General features: G+C 65.0%; 8 protein-coding genes across 8 annotated transcripts in view; 5 read left to right on the forward strand and 3 right to left on the reverse strand.

The window, feature by feature from the left end:
- Positions 1-930, forward strand: part of F751_4895 (DEAD-box ATP-dependent RNA helicase 42) — a gene marked incomplete at both ends in the record, with an annotated part of 4130 nt that extends 3200 nt beyond the window's left edge. The window contains 3 exons of the mRNA XM_011400996.1: positions 250-294; positions 487-613; positions 812-930. Of these exons, the coding sequence (XP_011399298.1) occupies positions 250-294; positions 487-613; positions 812-930 (291 nt within the window). The remainder of the gene's footprint in view (positions 1-249; positions 295-486; positions 614-811) is intronic.
- A 999-nt stretch (positions 931-1929) lies between these two features.
- F751_4896 (Protein ABSCISIC ACID-INSENSITIVE 5) lies at positions 1930-4779 on the forward strand (the record flags this gene model as incomplete). Its single annotated transcript, XM_011400997.1, has 9 exons — positions 1930-2063; positions 2283-2376; positions 2540-2825; positions 2946-3073; positions 3232-3387; positions 3602-3776; positions 4024-4208; positions 4346-4411; positions 4726-4779. 9 exons carry the CDS (start codon positions 1930-1932, stop codon positions 4777-4779), a joined length of 1278 nt encoding a protein of 425 aa, XP_011399299.1.
- A 204-nt stretch (positions 4780-4983) lies between these two features.
- Positions 4984-7815, reverse strand: F751_4897 (putative protein phosphatase 2C 26; the record flags this gene model as incomplete). Its single annotated transcript, XM_011400998.1, has 6 exons — positions 4984-5178; positions 5424-5648; positions 5820-6878; positions 7017-7181; positions 7392-7556; positions 7672-7815. The coding sequence occupies 6 exons, from the start codon at positions 7813-7815 to the stop codon at positions 4984-4986; spliced, it is 1953 nt and encodes a 650-aa protein (XP_011399300.1).
- Positions 5319-6209, forward strand: F751_4898 (hypothetical protein; the record flags this gene model as incomplete). Its single annotated transcript, XM_011400999.1, has 1 exon — positions 5319-6209. The coding sequence occupies one exon, from the start codon at positions 5319-5321 to the stop codon at positions 6207-6209; it is 891 nt and encodes a 296-aa protein (XP_011399301.1).
- A 1714-nt stretch (positions 7816-9529) lies between the features above and the next one.
- F751_4899 (hypothetical protein) lies at positions 9530-10114 on the forward strand (the record flags this gene model as incomplete). The annotated part of the gene is made up of 3 exons (XM_011401000.1): positions 9530-9623; positions 9802-9853; positions 9997-10114. 3 exons carry the CDS (start codon positions 9530-9532, stop codon positions 10112-10114), a joined length of 264 nt encoding a protein of 87 aa, XP_011399302.1.
- A 322-nt stretch (positions 10115-10436) lies between these two features.
- F751_4900 (hypothetical protein) lies at positions 10437-10739 on the forward strand (the record flags this gene model as incomplete). The annotated part of the gene is made up of 1 exon (XM_011401001.1): positions 10437-10739. The coding sequence occupies one exon, from the start codon at positions 10437-10439 to the stop codon at positions 10737-10739; it is 303 nt and encodes a 100-aa protein (XP_011399303.1).
- F751_4901 (putative WD repeat-containing protein C17D11.16) lies at positions 10505-13552 on the reverse strand (the record flags this gene model as incomplete). The annotated part of the gene is made up of 10 exons (XM_011401002.1): positions 10505-10708; positions 10892-11005; positions 11157-11449; positions 11623-11728; positions 11911-12005; positions 12176-12254; positions 12374-12490; positions 12617-12774; positions 13012-13297; positions 13451-13552. 10 exons carry the CDS (start codon positions 13550-13552, stop codon positions 10505-10507), a joined length of 1554 nt encoding a protein of 517 aa, XP_011399304.1.
- Positions 13553-14008: 456 nt separating this feature from the next.
- Positions 14009-14727, reverse strand: part of F751_4902 (Myb family transcription factor APL) — a gene marked incomplete at both ends in the record, with an annotated part of 2796 nt that continues 2077 nt past the window's right edge. The window contains one exon of the mRNA XM_011401003.1: positions 14009-14044. Within this exon, the coding sequence (XP_011399305.1) occupies positions 14009-14044 (36 nt within the window). The remainder of the gene's footprint in view (positions 14045-14727) is intronic.

Below are 14727 nucleotides of genomic sequence, written 5' to 3' on the forward strand. Positions count from 1 at the left end.
GCGGGCGGCGTGGCGCCCAACGCCGACCTCCTGGCTGCCGCCGCGCGCATCAGCCAGCAGATCAACGCCGCGGCGGGGCTGGCGCCGGCCCCCGCGCCGGCGGCGGCTGTCGGTGCCGGGCCGGCCACGCTGCCGCCGGACAGCATCGCCAGCCTGCTGCAGGCCATGCAGCCGCAGGCGGGAGTACGGCCGCCGGCCGCCGCGGCCGCCGCGGCGGGCAGGCCGGCGGGCCCCACGCGCCACTTCGAGACGGAGCTGGAGATCAACGACTTCCCCCAGCGCGCGCGGTGGAAGGTGGGGACTGAGTGGAGGGGCGGGTGGCCTTTCGTATCAGGGGGGCTGGGTCAAGATGGGGGTGGCATGCTGTGTTTGTGAGGTGCCGTGCGCAGGTTTGTGTGTACGGAGTCTTGAGCATTGACGGAGGCATTTCCATTTCATGGTGCAAGCCCCAATCTCACCCACACACCATCTCACCCACAAACACAGGTCACGCACCGCGACACCATCAACGACATGGGGGAGCTGGGCGCGGCGGTGGTCATCAAGGGCACCTTCTACCCGCCCGGCGCCAAGGTGGCCGAGGGCGACCGCAAGATTTACCTCCACATCGAGGGTGGGTGGGCCAGGGTCTCTCCTTTCTTGGGGGAAGGGAGGGGAAGAGGGGGCGCTTGGCCAGGGGCCGCCAGCACAGGGCTACTCGTCCAGCTTCATCCAAGCCCACCCTGCCGCTGACCGAAGCAAAGGCCATTACCTGGCCTCCCACAGCTCTTCACCCCAGGTTTCATCCCCCCCCCTCACGTCGACTGTGCAGGACCGACGGAGCAGATCGTGCGGCGCGCCAAGGGCGAGATCAAGCGCATCATCGAGGAGGAGACGGAGCGGGCGATGCGGCGCGAGGCCCCGGCGGCGGGGAGGTACTCCGTCATGTAGCCGCGGCAGCGTGTCTCGTCTCAATCCACCTCCCTGGGTGCGTGGGCGGCCTGGGGGGGTGGCAATGCGTCTTGAATTCTTGGTGTGCAAGGGTCTGCAGGCGCCGGCCTGTAAACCTGCTGCTCCCCAGCAAACATGTGCGGGCCGGTGCCAAGACCTCCCTCAACTTGGCTCCTTCACTGTTGGCAGGGCCATGTGGACACACCCTGTCACAATCGCCCTGGGCCCAGCAGAGCGCTCGAAGCCTCTGGCGCCGCGCTTTCCCGGTGCGTGCCGTTCCGGGGCAGGGAGGGCCTTGTGTCTGTTGCCGGGGCCCGAGCTCGCCGGCCGGCTTACGGTAGGCTGGATGGAGTCTGCAATGGGGAAACTTAAATCCCCAAACCCTTCTCCACAAAGGAGGAAGGGTGCCCAAAAGCGGACCCGTGTGGCTGCGGCCGGCATGCGAGGCCCTGGGACCAGGGGCGAGGACCGGCAGCGTCCAGAGCGCGAGTGGGCTACCTCGGTGCTCACTCCTGTCACACCTTTCAAGCTCTCGCACAAACTGTCTCCACGGTGTTTGCGCCCGCCACTCCGTGCCCACATGGCATAGCACGCTCCCCATCCCTGATCAAATTCCAAAAGGCAGGGATGAGATGAAATACGTCAGGGCTTCCGGAATGCTGGGTCTAGCCAAGCCAGCATTTTTCTCTTGATGGGCTAGAGGTTGTGAGTTTTTCCCGCCATGCGCCCGCACCCCCCCACCAGAAAACATAGGTGTCCTCGCATGCCCAAAACCGTCCCTGCGCGCATGCTGGTTCCCAGGTCCAACCGCAAATCTGCTGCACATCCCATTACAGGAATATAGGGCGGTGCAGCGTCCTCTGCATGGCTTCTTCGGCGGGGGTCGAGGACATGCGCACTCCCGACGAGAAGGGGGCGGAGACCTGCTGGCCGTCAGGTCCGCCCTACAGTACGGAGCGGGAAGTGGTCGGCGATACATCACAAATTGGGTCAGATGCCATGCAGGGTCCCCATGCACGCCGCAAGGGCAGGAAGAAGGTACCCCCCGTCGACCTGGCTCGTGTTGAGGATCCGGAGGAGCGGAAGCGGCAACGCCGTCTCATGAAGAACCGCGAGACGGCTGCAGCCTCCAGGTAATGAGTGTATGCGTGCACTACTGGGTCCTGCCTGGGCTGGGAATTCAAGCTGTTGGGCAACCCCGCATTGTACTGCCGAGGAGTCGGGGTGCGCGGGGGTTGCATGCACTGGGCAGGGTTCCCGGCGTGTCGCCCGTCGGGATTGGTCTGAACTTTGGTTGCAGATGCCGATCTCGCTCCAGGCTTGGCGACCACTGCGTCAGTCCTTCGCGACAGGGCGAGGAGGCAGGAGCGGGAGTTGCTGCTGGAGGACCGCATTCGTGCCCTGGAGCAGGAGAACGCTTGCCTGAAGGCCAAGCTCTCGTCCCTTGTGAGCAGCGGGTGGTGGGCAGGTCTCCAGCATGACCAGAGATCGATACCATCCATGAAGCCATGCATATGTCCCTGTGCTTGTGCACAGGTGCAAGTTCCTCACCTCCTGTGCGAGCCTAGCACTACTTCAAACGTCCCGCTCCCCGTCCTCCCCCATACAGGGCATTCCCCTGGACGAGCCGTCGCTCGCAGACCCTGACTTCATGACCCCGCCCCAGCACCCACACCGCGTCCCCCCTCGCACAGCCTCTGGCAGCCACGCCCCGCCTGCACCTGAAAGTGGCCAGGGAGAGGTCAAGGCGGAGGCCGCCGGCGGCTCGGCGCCACGCACCAAAGTCGCCACGCCGCTCGCGCGGCGCGCGGCCCTGCCCCTGGAGCTCAGCACGCCCTTTGGTCAAGCCATCCCGGGCGTCGGTACGCGGGGTGGAGTGGAGGTGGCCGGATCGGGTGGGGCCTGCCTGACCGGCATGGCCGAGGTGTGCCGGCGGAGCAATCCATTGGCGAGAACGAAGAACTCCCTTGAGATTGCGTCTTCCCCCTCCAACCTGCCACACTGCTGCCGCGCAGGTGAAGAGAGGTCGGCCGATGGCCTCCCGGGACTCGTCCCAAGCCCGCCCGACAACTTTGACCCGCTTGGCGCAAGGTATGCGTCGCGGGAGGCGATGCTCGCCTCCTTCTTCTCCCCGCTGCGAGAGGTGTGTCTGGGGGTGGGATCGATACCAGACCGTGCCATTGCAGGACAATGCACTGCAGGCGGAGCGTGGTCCAGCCGTCTGCCCTGCCCGTCTCCGAGTCGCCGCCTCCCCGCCGCGCCTGCCGAGTCGCGTATGCCCCGAGCCCCCCCAATGTGCAGGAGTCTGCGCGGCTGGCCGCCAGCCCTGCCTCGCTGGGCACAACACCGGACCGGCCCCGGCAGACGGAGCGGCAGCTGCACGACATTCTGGAGGCGGCCGTACACCAGAACGGGGCCTCCCAGACCGCCGCCTCCCTCACTGCCCTCCTTCACCAGGTGTGGGGCGGGAGGAGGGCGTGGTGATGGGCGCAGTGCATCACGGCAGGCCAGTCAGTGGGGAAGTCACGTGTCAGAGTGGCCGCTGCGGCCGCCAAGCTGTGTGCCCAGGCCTGAGCAGGTTCAAGGCCTCAGCGCCGCATGTGTCGCTTCCCACAACCTTCTCCTTCCTGCTCCTCACTCACCGCTTGAGAATCCCCACCTCCCCCCTAAGATGGTGGGAGGCCCGGCGAGGGACGGCATGCTGGGCAAGCTGCAGCCCCTGGCCGCCCCCGCGAGCCTCCCCCCCCCACGACTCGGGTGCGGACCCGGGCTGGCATCGGCTGCCCGCAGCCTGGACATGGACCTGGGGCTGCCGGGGGGGCAGCGGGCTGGCCATCGAGGCCCTGGTGGAGCTGGGCCAGGCGCAGCGTGGCGCGGCGCAGTGCAGCGCGGCGCAGCGTGGGGATGCAGCGGAGGACGAGCAGCCGGGGATGTCCAACGTCGTCCGACGCAAGCGCACCAGTCCGCGCCGGCGGGGTGGGTGCCCGTGGGGTTGTATGGCATTGCTGGGGGGAACTACAAGGGGGGCCCGTGCAGTCGAGGGCCTGTAGCACCCCTCCTGACACGTCACAACCCACCACGCACCCCGCGCAGTCTCCGAGCCCCAGCGGCTGCGAGTGGACGACTCCGACCCGGGGCTGGATGCGTTGGCGGCCGGGAGAGACGGCCCGCAGGCCGAGCTGCCGCCGCTTGGACCAGCGCGGAGGCAGAGTCTGCCGCTGGGGGGAACACACCCGCTGCCCCCGCCCCTCCTCAGCGCTCCAGATGCCCGGCCGCAGGTGGGCACTGGGGTGGTGTGCGAGCATGCTGGTGTGGCGACGGTTGCTGGACTGGCAGTGGTGCCTCCCTGAGAACCTTGGAGGAGGAGGTGCTTTCTCTGGCTGTTGCCCATGCATGAAGCTCCCTCCCGTTGCAGATGGGGAGGTGGAACCTGCGCCTCCCCCAGTGGCAACAAGCGCCTGAGTCGCTGGCCCAGGAGCAGGTGTGCGTGTCTGTGTGGCAGGGGGGGGAGTTGAAATCGAGTGGCGCTAGGGCCCCCGGGCAGGCACTGCCACGCTCTGTGGGGCGTCGTGGCTGGCAGAGGGTTGATGCCAAGGTTTCTGGGAAGTGTGCGGCCCATGCTTGCATATTGAGGCCTTGATCCCGGGCCATGAGCAGGGTGTGCTCCGTCGCGTGACTCTGAATGTGGAGGCTGTGACGTTGATTCTCAATCGCTCGCTCCACATGCCGCCGCTGCAGGTGGCAGAGGAAGGGGTGGGTGCCACACCTCGCCCTCCGCCCCGCAACCCCACCCAGGAGAAGTCGGGGCAGCAGAATCCCTGGTCGCCCGCAGGCCTGCTCATGATGTGATTCCCCTGTAGCGCACTGTCTCGTGTACACGTGGCAAACCCCTGTGAAACGGTGCTCCTGAGCCGCAGAGATAGAGGGTCAGGGCCCCTCCGCACCTCGACACCGAAAATCACACCCAAGGCACAGGCAGATGTGTTGCGCTGCTCTTCAAAACCTCACGACAAGGAGAGCATCCAAGCTGGGAACAGGGGAACCAGCCAGCCATCAGGACACGCCGACGACGACGGTGGTGATGTCGTCAGTCTTCCCGCCCAGGGGTTTGGACCAGAGCTTGGTCAGGGGGTTCCCCGTCCTCTGGTGCCTCTCAATGGCCCAGGGGGTCGAGGCCCTGGGATTGGTGGAGCGTCGTGCTGCCAGGCTCGTGAGCCGGTCGGCGATGGCCTGGACCACCTGCCGCCGCTGTAGGTTGATTCGGGGTGCAGAAAGGGGGGGCTCATGAGTGGGAACCGGCGCGATGCGGCTCGATAGCAGCAGGAGAATGGGGTTTTTACCATCTGATCTGAGAGAGGCATCCATGGCCCCTGCTCCCGCGCCATGGCATGGCACGCGGGAGCTTCAAGACCTACCATCAAAACCAGCCACTCGCCGAGTCGCTCCACCCAACCATCCACGCGCCGAGTCGCTCCACCCAATCATCCACTCACCCCGTCTTCCCCCTGCGACGGCAGGCCGGCGCCTTCCTCCATGCACGTGCGGATGACCTCCAGCATGTCCTCCTGCCACAGGTTGTCAAACAGACCATCGGAGCCCAGGACCAGGAGGTCCCCCGGCAGGAGGTCGGCGCTGTACTGGTTGGCATCCTGCGGCCAGTTGCCCCCATACTCCCCATGGCCCAGCTGGAAGGGCTGGTTGAACTCGTGCTCCTGGATCTGCACAGGTGTGTGATGGGACAGCGACGCCGCACTTGCTTCGGGCAGGGTGCAGGCGAAATGATGCGGGTCGGACGCTCACGGCACCTCTTACATCCTCCCTTGCAGGTGCCTCGAACAGGCCATCACCCAGTCGTCAACTCCCATGCCCTCAGGGTCGTCCCCGCTCACCTCCGTCTCGAGCACCACCTGCCCGTCCCTCACCACCCAGGCCCTGCAGTCGCCCAGGCAGACCATGTCCAGGGTGGATCGGGCGGGGTCGAGCTGCGCGAGCACCACGGTGGCGCTGCCGGGCTCCTGCGCGGCCTCGTGCCCGCTTTCCAGCAGCGCCGCCGTGGAGAGCGGGGCGCCGTCGCCGCTGTCCGCCAGCTGGGCGCAGGAGGCCATGAGGGCCCGGGGGTAGAGGGAGGGGTCGATGCCGTAGTCGGCCCAGCCGCTCACCCCGTCGGCCACGCCAAAGGCGCTTCTGCCCAGGAAGAAAGCGTCCTCGCCGCCCATCTTCTGCTTGGCGGGGTGGGGGGACATGGCAGCTCCCCCGACCACCGTAAGCCGGGGTGCTGAGGGAGCGGGAGGGGCGGCCCGCCCAGCAGGGTCGGGTCCGGCAGACGGAGCAGCTTCGGATGGATCACGGACCGATGCCGGCGCGCCTTCGGGTACTGCGGACTGTGGCCAGGGCGCCGGCTCTGGAATCACTGCAGGCGGCGCCGACTGGCTGGTGGCGGGCTGTTGCTCGCTCCCTTGCATGTCAGACCGACCTGGGCCCTCCGTTCCTCCATTCTCCGCCACGTCAACCAGGACCGCCTCAGGTTGCGGCCCAGGAGGAGCTGGTCCTGTGATCCCAGGAGCAAGGATTCCCTCCCGCACGTTGCCGCCCACGAGCTGGGCATCTCCTCGGGAGGGCTGGGCTGTCGCGCCGTCGTCTTCCTCTGCCTGTCGGGGTTCCTGGACAGCCCCACCCGGGGAACTCCCACTCTGGAAGTCACTTTCCTGGGTCTCAAATGTGGGCGTGCCATCTACCGCGGGTGTCCTCGCCTCGCCGGCCTGGCCAGCCGCGCGTGGCCCTGCCAGGGAGCGCACCATGCCCTCCACCTTGCTCACGAGGGCCCGCTGATCAAAGTAGGAGGCCAGGAGGGGGGCATACGCGGAGACATCCGCGCCTGCCGCCTCTAGGACATCCAGCTGCGCCCTGGACAGCTGGGCGCAGCGTCGCAGATGGTCGGGCGCCTCGCCCTGGTGTGATTGGAGGACATGAGAGAGGTGTTGGGATGACACGATGCACGCCTGCCGATGGAGTGCGACATGCAGATGGCATGGATTGCAAATCAAACGTGTCCAGGACTCCAACACAACACACCCAGGCCGCCTCACGTCGCGATCTGCTTCGGCCTCCAGGCGGGAGATTCGCGCCCCCAGCGCCTTGAGCTCGCTGGTAGCGTGGCGGGGCAGGCCCCTGCACAGCCTGACATAGAGGGACCCCAGCTCCGACTCCAATGCCCAGGCCCTGTCCTGCGCCGACTCGTGGAGCGCTGCCAGCTCGACAGGGGAGAAGGGTGTGGGAGGGGCTGGCTGCACCTGGTCAGTGGCCTGGACCAGGGCATCTGGCAGGAGCGCCTCCCGAGCAATGGTTTGCGGCGACTCCTGAGCGGCAAAAGCCGGCGCGTCCTGAACAGTCGCCCGCGGCGGCCCCTGAGCGATGGAGATCGGCACCTCTTGAGCAGGCGGAGCCTGTGCTGAGACCGCCACCCCCCCTTGGGGCTGCGCCAGCCTCCACCACTGCCGCCGCAGCTGGTCAAAGGCCAGCACCAGCAACACCACCCCGGACCCCAGTGCCCAGGAGGGGACCAGCCGGAAGGCCGGTGCAGTCGAGTGCCCAGGGAGGGTCGTGGCTGCGGGGATGCCGACAGACACCTGGCGGTGTAATGAAAACGGGCGGGGGGGTGAGTGGGGGCATGGTGTGCATGGGAGCTCAAATGATCGAAGACTTCGGCGCCCCATGCTCAGCCATGCCGAGCCCAAGCGCTACCTGTTCGCGGCGCTGCAGTCGACATAGAGGGCGAGAAACTCCCAGACGGTCCCTCTGTCGCCTCCTGGGATGCCATGATATGCCAGTGCGGGCTTCCCATGATCCGGTGCAAGGGATGGTGGCTGACCCGATCATCATGGGCATGGCGGTGGAACCGTCGAGTGCCCAAATGATATCAGGGAAGAATACCCCAGGGAGGGTGCAGAGGTGGGCGTGGCCTAGGCCCTAGGATCGGTCGGGGAGCGCGAGGAGAATCAGGGAGATCTTCGGGCTGTGCCATGTGGGCGGGGGCAAGGATGGGTTGGGCGGCTGGACGGAATCCATGCACATACCCGCCTGCCCAAAAGATTGATGGCAGGGACCTATTCTACCACTAAACCAACTGCGCTGGTTGGGAGGTAGTCGTGGGATTGACTGCGCAATCCGGGAATCGAACCCGGGTCTGGTCCGAAACTGCTATTTGAGTGAAATAATGTGAATTAAGTCAAGGTCATGAATTGAGACCCTTTCCTGATCTAAGGATCTCGAGGGACCGCAGCAAGGTCCTTGACAGTGGGTGGGGTGGTCCGATCGGTAGCGCCAACTGCATCCAGGTATGAAGACTACCTTTATCCAGGATTGTAGCCACTTGCACAACCATTGCCCATGCAATGCTCAGTATGGCCTGGAGAGGACACGTGTGCTCTCCTATCACTCCTCTGCCCTAAGCTCATACGTCTGGTTGCAAAATTGGCGTCTGCAGTCTGGAATTATGATGTTTGGTCCCCAGCACAGTCAACATGTGCTCCGGCAGCCCCTCCCCATGCACCGTCCCCTGCATGAGGATTCTGCGGCTCTCAGACCTTGATCAGACAGTTGAGAGCTTGGCCAATACTGAGGTTGGCATAAAGGTTATCGCTCCCATGAAGTGCAGTGATCACGGCATTCAAAACCAACCTGCCAGTCTGTGCACCATCGGAGCCCCACGTGGATCTCGTCTCCCCAGGTCACCCATCGCGCCTCTCGCGGTAGGCCTCTACCTTGTGCGTAATGTTTCATTAAATATCCTCCACATCCTGACTCTCATATTGCATTCTTTGCTGTGTGCATTTCCCGGGGTATATGGCGACAGCACCACCTCGCCCAGGGGTGAATTCTGCCAAACCCGAGCCACGTACATGCTTGGGCGTACTGTTCTACAACCAGCTACGTCATGACCTCGGGAGACCACCGGTAAGGATCATGTGGCCAGCTGCGGAGATGGCTCGATCTAATGGGGACAGGTGCAGAGGCTTCCTATGTCCTACCTCGACACCACACAAGTAAAAGGAGAGTGCCTTCCCTGCGCATCTTCCAGGCATGTGCTGGCATTAAACGCCGAAAGGAAGCAGGCGCTGTTCTAAATGGGTCGCCAGATGCCCTCCCGAGTGGCGACTTCAAGTGAGTCTGGCTTGTGAGGGAACCCAAAAAATTAAGGCAATCTGTCCCTTGCGCGACCATGAGGCATCTGGGATGCTTGAGAAGACATCCATTCACAGCATGCTGATTGCACGTCGTCCTTAAAAATACAGGTTCATGTGTGTAGGGTACAGTGCATACGACGAGGCAGCTCTCAGGGACGCGGGCCGAAATAGTAAACCTGGGGAGCCCATCACCATGCCAGCCTGCGAGGGAATAGAGGTGTGGGTGTTAATGACAGTCCCTTGAATGATTCGATGTCGATTTCTGGTGCAAATTCCCATAATTGGGAATCCATTCTGGGTGCCTTTTCTCATCGCTCTGACAACCTGGGGACATCTCAGGCCTGCTCCTGACAAACTCTGGCCTCTCTGCCTGGCAGGTAGTTGCTGCCGCACATGGGCAGCACAACCCTAGACTCATGCCGGAGGGTCCACAGGCAGACCTGCCTCCCCTGGCAGCCACCCGAGAAGCAGAGGGTCGGCCTGCCAAGCCGCGACCTGGAATAAGCTATGGTGAGGAGGAGACTCCAGGTGGTGGGTTGAGATTGTGGCTGGGGTGGAAACATGGAACTTTAAAGGTCAGCTACTGCTTCCAGCAAGTCCCAATGTATCCTAAGTGGTAGCCCCCTGCTCTGACACCTAAGAGCTCCAATTACCTTTCCAAGCTGTATATCACCCCTATCCTTCCCAGTTCCAGGAGTACCGTCCCAAGATGGCTTCGACTATGCCCAGTTTGCCAAGAGGTGGGTTGGAGGCACATTAGATCCCTGGGGAAACTTTTCCTTCAAGGGCTCGGAGTGCTTGAGTCATGGTTTCTGGGACCACTGTGTCTCGTCGCCTTCACACCCTTGAAGACTCATTCCATTGCTCATCTACCTCTCGCCAGGTATGACGAGCAAGTCAGAAAGCTGCTCACGCGCATGGGCAAGAACGCAGACTATATGGTGACCTATGCGAAGCAGCAGTGGCAGACCTTTGTCGGCTCAGGGGAGCGCAGGCACTGAGGACGGGCTTCACGTCATGGTGCAGGGGACCTGGCTGGAGTCGAGCGGCTTGCGGCCCTGCGATGGGGGACCCTTGCTGCCACGAGTGTGCGTGCCATGCTGGCTTCCATGCCTGGCCAGTGCCCCTGCACGCTGCGTCACCCTCTGCAACTTTCGCACATAGTCGTCAGGCACAGGCCAGAGCACGCTGGGTGGCTCGGCTGCTCAGAACGACCACCTCGGGCGCTCTTCGCTGCTCTTGCTGTTCCTGACCCCTCTCTGTCCCAAAGAGTCCGCTCCATGTTGCCCTTGCATTTGATGGAGCAGAGCATGCCATGGTCTGATGTGCATGCACCAGAGAGGGCTCCGCCCAATCCAGGAGGTGCGTCCTCCAGGCCCCCGCGCATGCAGTCACGCACTCTCCACGCCCGCAAAGGCCGTCACAGCCTCGCAAGTCGTGGTGTCCCACACCGCCACCGTCCCCGCCGCCCCGCCCGCGGCCACCAGCATCGGCGCGTCGGCGCAGAAGCCGGCGGAGAACACGGCCCCGACCTTGAGGTCCTGGGTGGCCAGCAGGGCCGGCTCGCCGCCGCCCCGGGTGTCCCACAGCTTGACCTGGTGCAGGGTTTTTGATTGGCAGCGATGACCCTGGCGATGCGATGGCAAATCATCGGGAGCAGGGGCCACAGGCCCGCTGGCTTCCTCCCAGGCACTCACTGCTACCCGGGCCCCGTGCAGCCAAGCTCCCAGGCCCGTGCACGGTATTTCTGGAACCCATAAAAGAGCCAGCGAGCCCACCTTCTTGTCTGTGCTGGCCGTGAGGAAGAGGCCGGCGACGGCCGGGCAGAAGGAAAGCGCACACGTCGCCTTCTTGTGCGCGGCCAGGTAGTACATCGCCTCGGAGCCGGGCCCCTGCGGCGCGTCGGGGCTCGGAGGCGATGGTGAGGGCGTCCTTCTGCGCAGGCCAGCGCGCCGGTGCACCCCCGACCCTCGCTGCGTCAGGGCCTTTCCCTCTGTCACCGGTGCTCCGGCACCCCCCCCCTCCCCCCTCCCTCAATCCAACCTTGCGCGCGTCGAAGCAGCTGACGCTGCCATCCTCGGCGGCCACCACAAAGGCGGTGGGGCTGTGCGGGTCCCAGGCCAGCGCCTCGACGTCGGCGGGGACCGCCCAGCTGGCGGGCGCGGCGTCGGCGACCCGCAGGTCCACCAGGGCCGCCCGGCGGTCGAAGCCGCCGGAGAGCAAGATGGGGGCCTCGGCCGGGTTCCACACCACCGCCTGCGCCTTGCTGCTGTGGTGGGCCAGGGTGTGGGTGCAGGAGGCGGCCGCCACGTCCCACACCTTGACGCTGTGGTCGGCTGCATGTGGAAGGAGAGGGGGCGGGGGGGGGGGCGGGGGGGGGGCGGAGGTGGGGTCCAGTGGTGTGTGGGGGGGAATGTTGGTAGTGTGGGGGGCTTGGGAGGAGTGGGGCAGGGGTGCCCCCGTTGCACCGTGGAAGCAATCCAAGACGCTGCCTCCACGCCCCACTCACCCGACGCAGACGCCAGCACGTTCCTGTACTCCCGATTCCAGGACAGGCCCAGCACCGCGTCCGTGTGACTGCCAGGACGGACCTCCACGCTGGGCAGCTGCTTCTTCTGTAGATCATCGAGGAAAGGGAGCAAAGGGATGTGGAGATGGTCCAGGCTCGGGCGCAGCGACGTGCCGTAATTGCTGGGCACGAGCCACTCCACTCAGGGGCTGAGCCTGTGTGTTTGGATGGCATGATCTGCAGCCTTCCCGAAAGTGGCAGGTCCAGTTCCGAGGATCCGGCCCGTACCTTCTTGCCCTTCTTTCCTTTGGACCCTGCCGCTGCCGCCGCCGCCGCCTTGGTCGCCTCGTAGTCGGCACCGCCCAGAGTGGCCACCGGCTCGACTGGCGACCAGGGGGGATCGCAGGAAGTGTGGACTCACCCGACGCATGTGTGGCGACGCAGATGCATGCTGCAGAGGACATGCTCTCTGGGGGAGTACCTGCATCCCAGGGGCACATTGCAAACAGCCTGCCATCCCCTCACCTCCTGGCCATCCACATCAAACACACACCTGCATCCATCCTGTCGAGGTCCCACAGCTCGATCCCCGGCTCAAAGCTGCCCACTGCCGCGATGTTCCTGTGACCATCCTGTGGGCGGTGGGGCAGCCGGGGAAGGAGCGTGCTGACAAGTCACGATGGCCCGCGGTGTGGATGACGCATGTCCCCCAGCCAGTCCCCCAGCCGCCCCCCTCCAGGCACCGGCCCACCTCTCCCGGCGCGAGGTCCATCCACGCGACGCTCAGTGGAAAGGCCGGCAGCAGGATGGTATGGTGCACGTACAGGTTGGCGGGGCCCCTCGTGTCGGGCTCCTCGTACACCCACACCTAGCCAGAAGGGGAGTGGGGGAAGGGACGCTGGTGAAGGGGGGCTTGCGGCCGCGGGAGACCAGCGCATGCGCAGTCGAGGCGGCGTCCCCGTCGGTGGTCCGGCCTTGGCCTCCCGGCTCTCACCTCGAGGTGGCTGACGTCGTCCTCGTTCCGTGCCGCCATGATGAGCAGGTCGTTCTTCTGCAGGGTCATGGCCTCCGTCTCGGAGTCGCTGTCGCTGGCACCGGCCTTGTCGCCCTGCAGATAGGGGTCCAGCGTCGGATCCTTGTAGAATGCCATGCCTGCGGGGATGGGGCGGGCGTGCGAGGCCGTGGGCAGTGGAGCTGATGCTCGGCGGTGATGGTCGATGCCTGAAACCCGTGCCACCCAGGGACGATTGGTAGACGGTGGGGTGGCTGTGGGTGCACTGACCAGCAAAGCGTGCTCAGGACATCAGAACCGCACATGGCGTGACGTCGCCCAGGTGGATGCGACATGCCCACCCCAGTCCAAGCTCCAGACAAGAGTCTCACACCCACCTGGGTTCCCAGAGCTACCAAGGATGCGGTTCATGCTGCTGGTCCCAGCCTCCTCGGGGTCGCTGTCGTCGTAGTGTTCCATGTCCAGCTCAGCCATCGCAGCGGCGAGGGATTCGTCTGAGGGGCCGGGTGCGGGACCACTGGCCTCCGGGTCGGGGGTGAGGCCCTTCACAGTGGCCGCCATGGCCTGAGCCTTGGCCACCGCGGCCTCCTCATCCATGACCTCGTCCTCGTCGCTGCTCCCCTCCTCCCACTCGCTCTCCTCATCGGAGGTGCCGGCTTCGGCCTGGAAAACGAAGAGAGCAGTGAGGGGGTATGAGCTGTCAGAATAATCGATTCATGAGATGGAGAATGTGGAGACTCTTCCAATGCCGGCGCGGCATAGCAGCGGCAACGAGTGTGCAGGGGGGTCCCTTCAGACACTGCAGGCGACACTCACTTGCAGTGCACGCAGTGCGGCCAGCTCCTCGGGAGATAGTACTGTCTGCTCGAGTTCCGCCTTCGCGACTCCCTTTGGTATCCATGCAATCGCGGAGATCATTGTGGGCCTGGCTGCGTCTAGGAGGACAGGGGTGCCAGCATGCGCGACAAGGTGCTACCAGCGTCGACGAGAGAACGCCCCTCCCAAATGTACATAAGCCTAAATTAAATGCTCTAAACGATGCGCTTGATCAATGACCTGTACCATATCGCTCTGGAAGACGAATCAGATGCGCCGTGAGCGCGCCCCCCCGCGCGCGTAAACCCAAGCAGATTGGCCTTAAAATCTGAACACCGGATGAATGCCCACTGCCGGCCCTCTGAACGTTCAAGGTCTACACACATGCACAGGAAATGTGAGTAGCTTTGTGTGAAAATGGACGGGTCATGTGTAGCGCGAAGCAGGCGGCCCAGTCAGAGGGGTTTTGCGGGCTCGCGCTGCAGAGCGACGCCCACGTGCCCCCCACCCTCAGGGCTGCTGGAGTCAAAAGGAGGGGTTTATTGTGCTCCGTGCCCACTAAGCAGCGCTGGCCAGGGCTAGGGCAGGGTCAAGCTGGGGGTGGGCGAGGGAGTCAAGGACGACACGGGACCATGGAACAGTGCTTCTATACAAAAGGGCAGAGCGCGGGGAGGGATGAACCCTCCCCAGAGGTGCCGGGGTTGAGCCCCCCACCCGCCGGGACAGATGGAGGGGGGGGGTGTTGGGGCGTGCGGAGTGTGTCTCAAGCTGAGCGAAAGCAGGGCCCGAGGGGGCCAGACTAAATCAGAGAATGAGCGGGGCGGAGCCCTGCGGGGCTCGGAGTCTGGCTGCGATTTGACCTGTCAGCACCCGCCCGCCCCTCCATCTCTCCAGGTTGAGGAGGGATTGGGGGTGGGGCCCCGCCGCGCGGCGCGGGGTGCTCGCGCCGGTCACCCCAGCCTGGGCTTTTTGAAGGCCTCCGCGCCCCGCGCCCCGCCCGTCTCGCCCCCGTCCTCTAGGACCAGGTGCAGCGCCGGCTCGTTCCCGCAGCTCCCCCCCAGGTCCAGGAGCGGGCCCACGGGGTCAAACAGGGACTCGGAGTCCAGGTCCTCGAACCCGGGGCCGGGGCCCAGGGGCCCCGCGTAGGCCCCCCGCCCCGCGCCGTGCGGCCTGGAGGCGCGCGAAATCTCCACAGCCGTGCCGCTGGCGTCGCCTGAGGGGCGGGGGCTGCACGTGGGCCCTTTCGCGGCGGCCTGCCCTTCGGGCGACGCGCATGG

This window comes from Auxenochlorella protothecoides, assembly GCF_000733215.1.
Source record: "Auxenochlorella protothecoides strain 0710 unplaced genomic scaffold scaffold54, whole genome shotgun sequence".
Classification (NCBI taxonomy): domain Eukaryota; kingdom Viridiplantae; phylum Chlorophyta; class Trebouxiophyceae; order Chlorellales; family Chlorellaceae; genus Auxenochlorella; species Auxenochlorella protothecoides.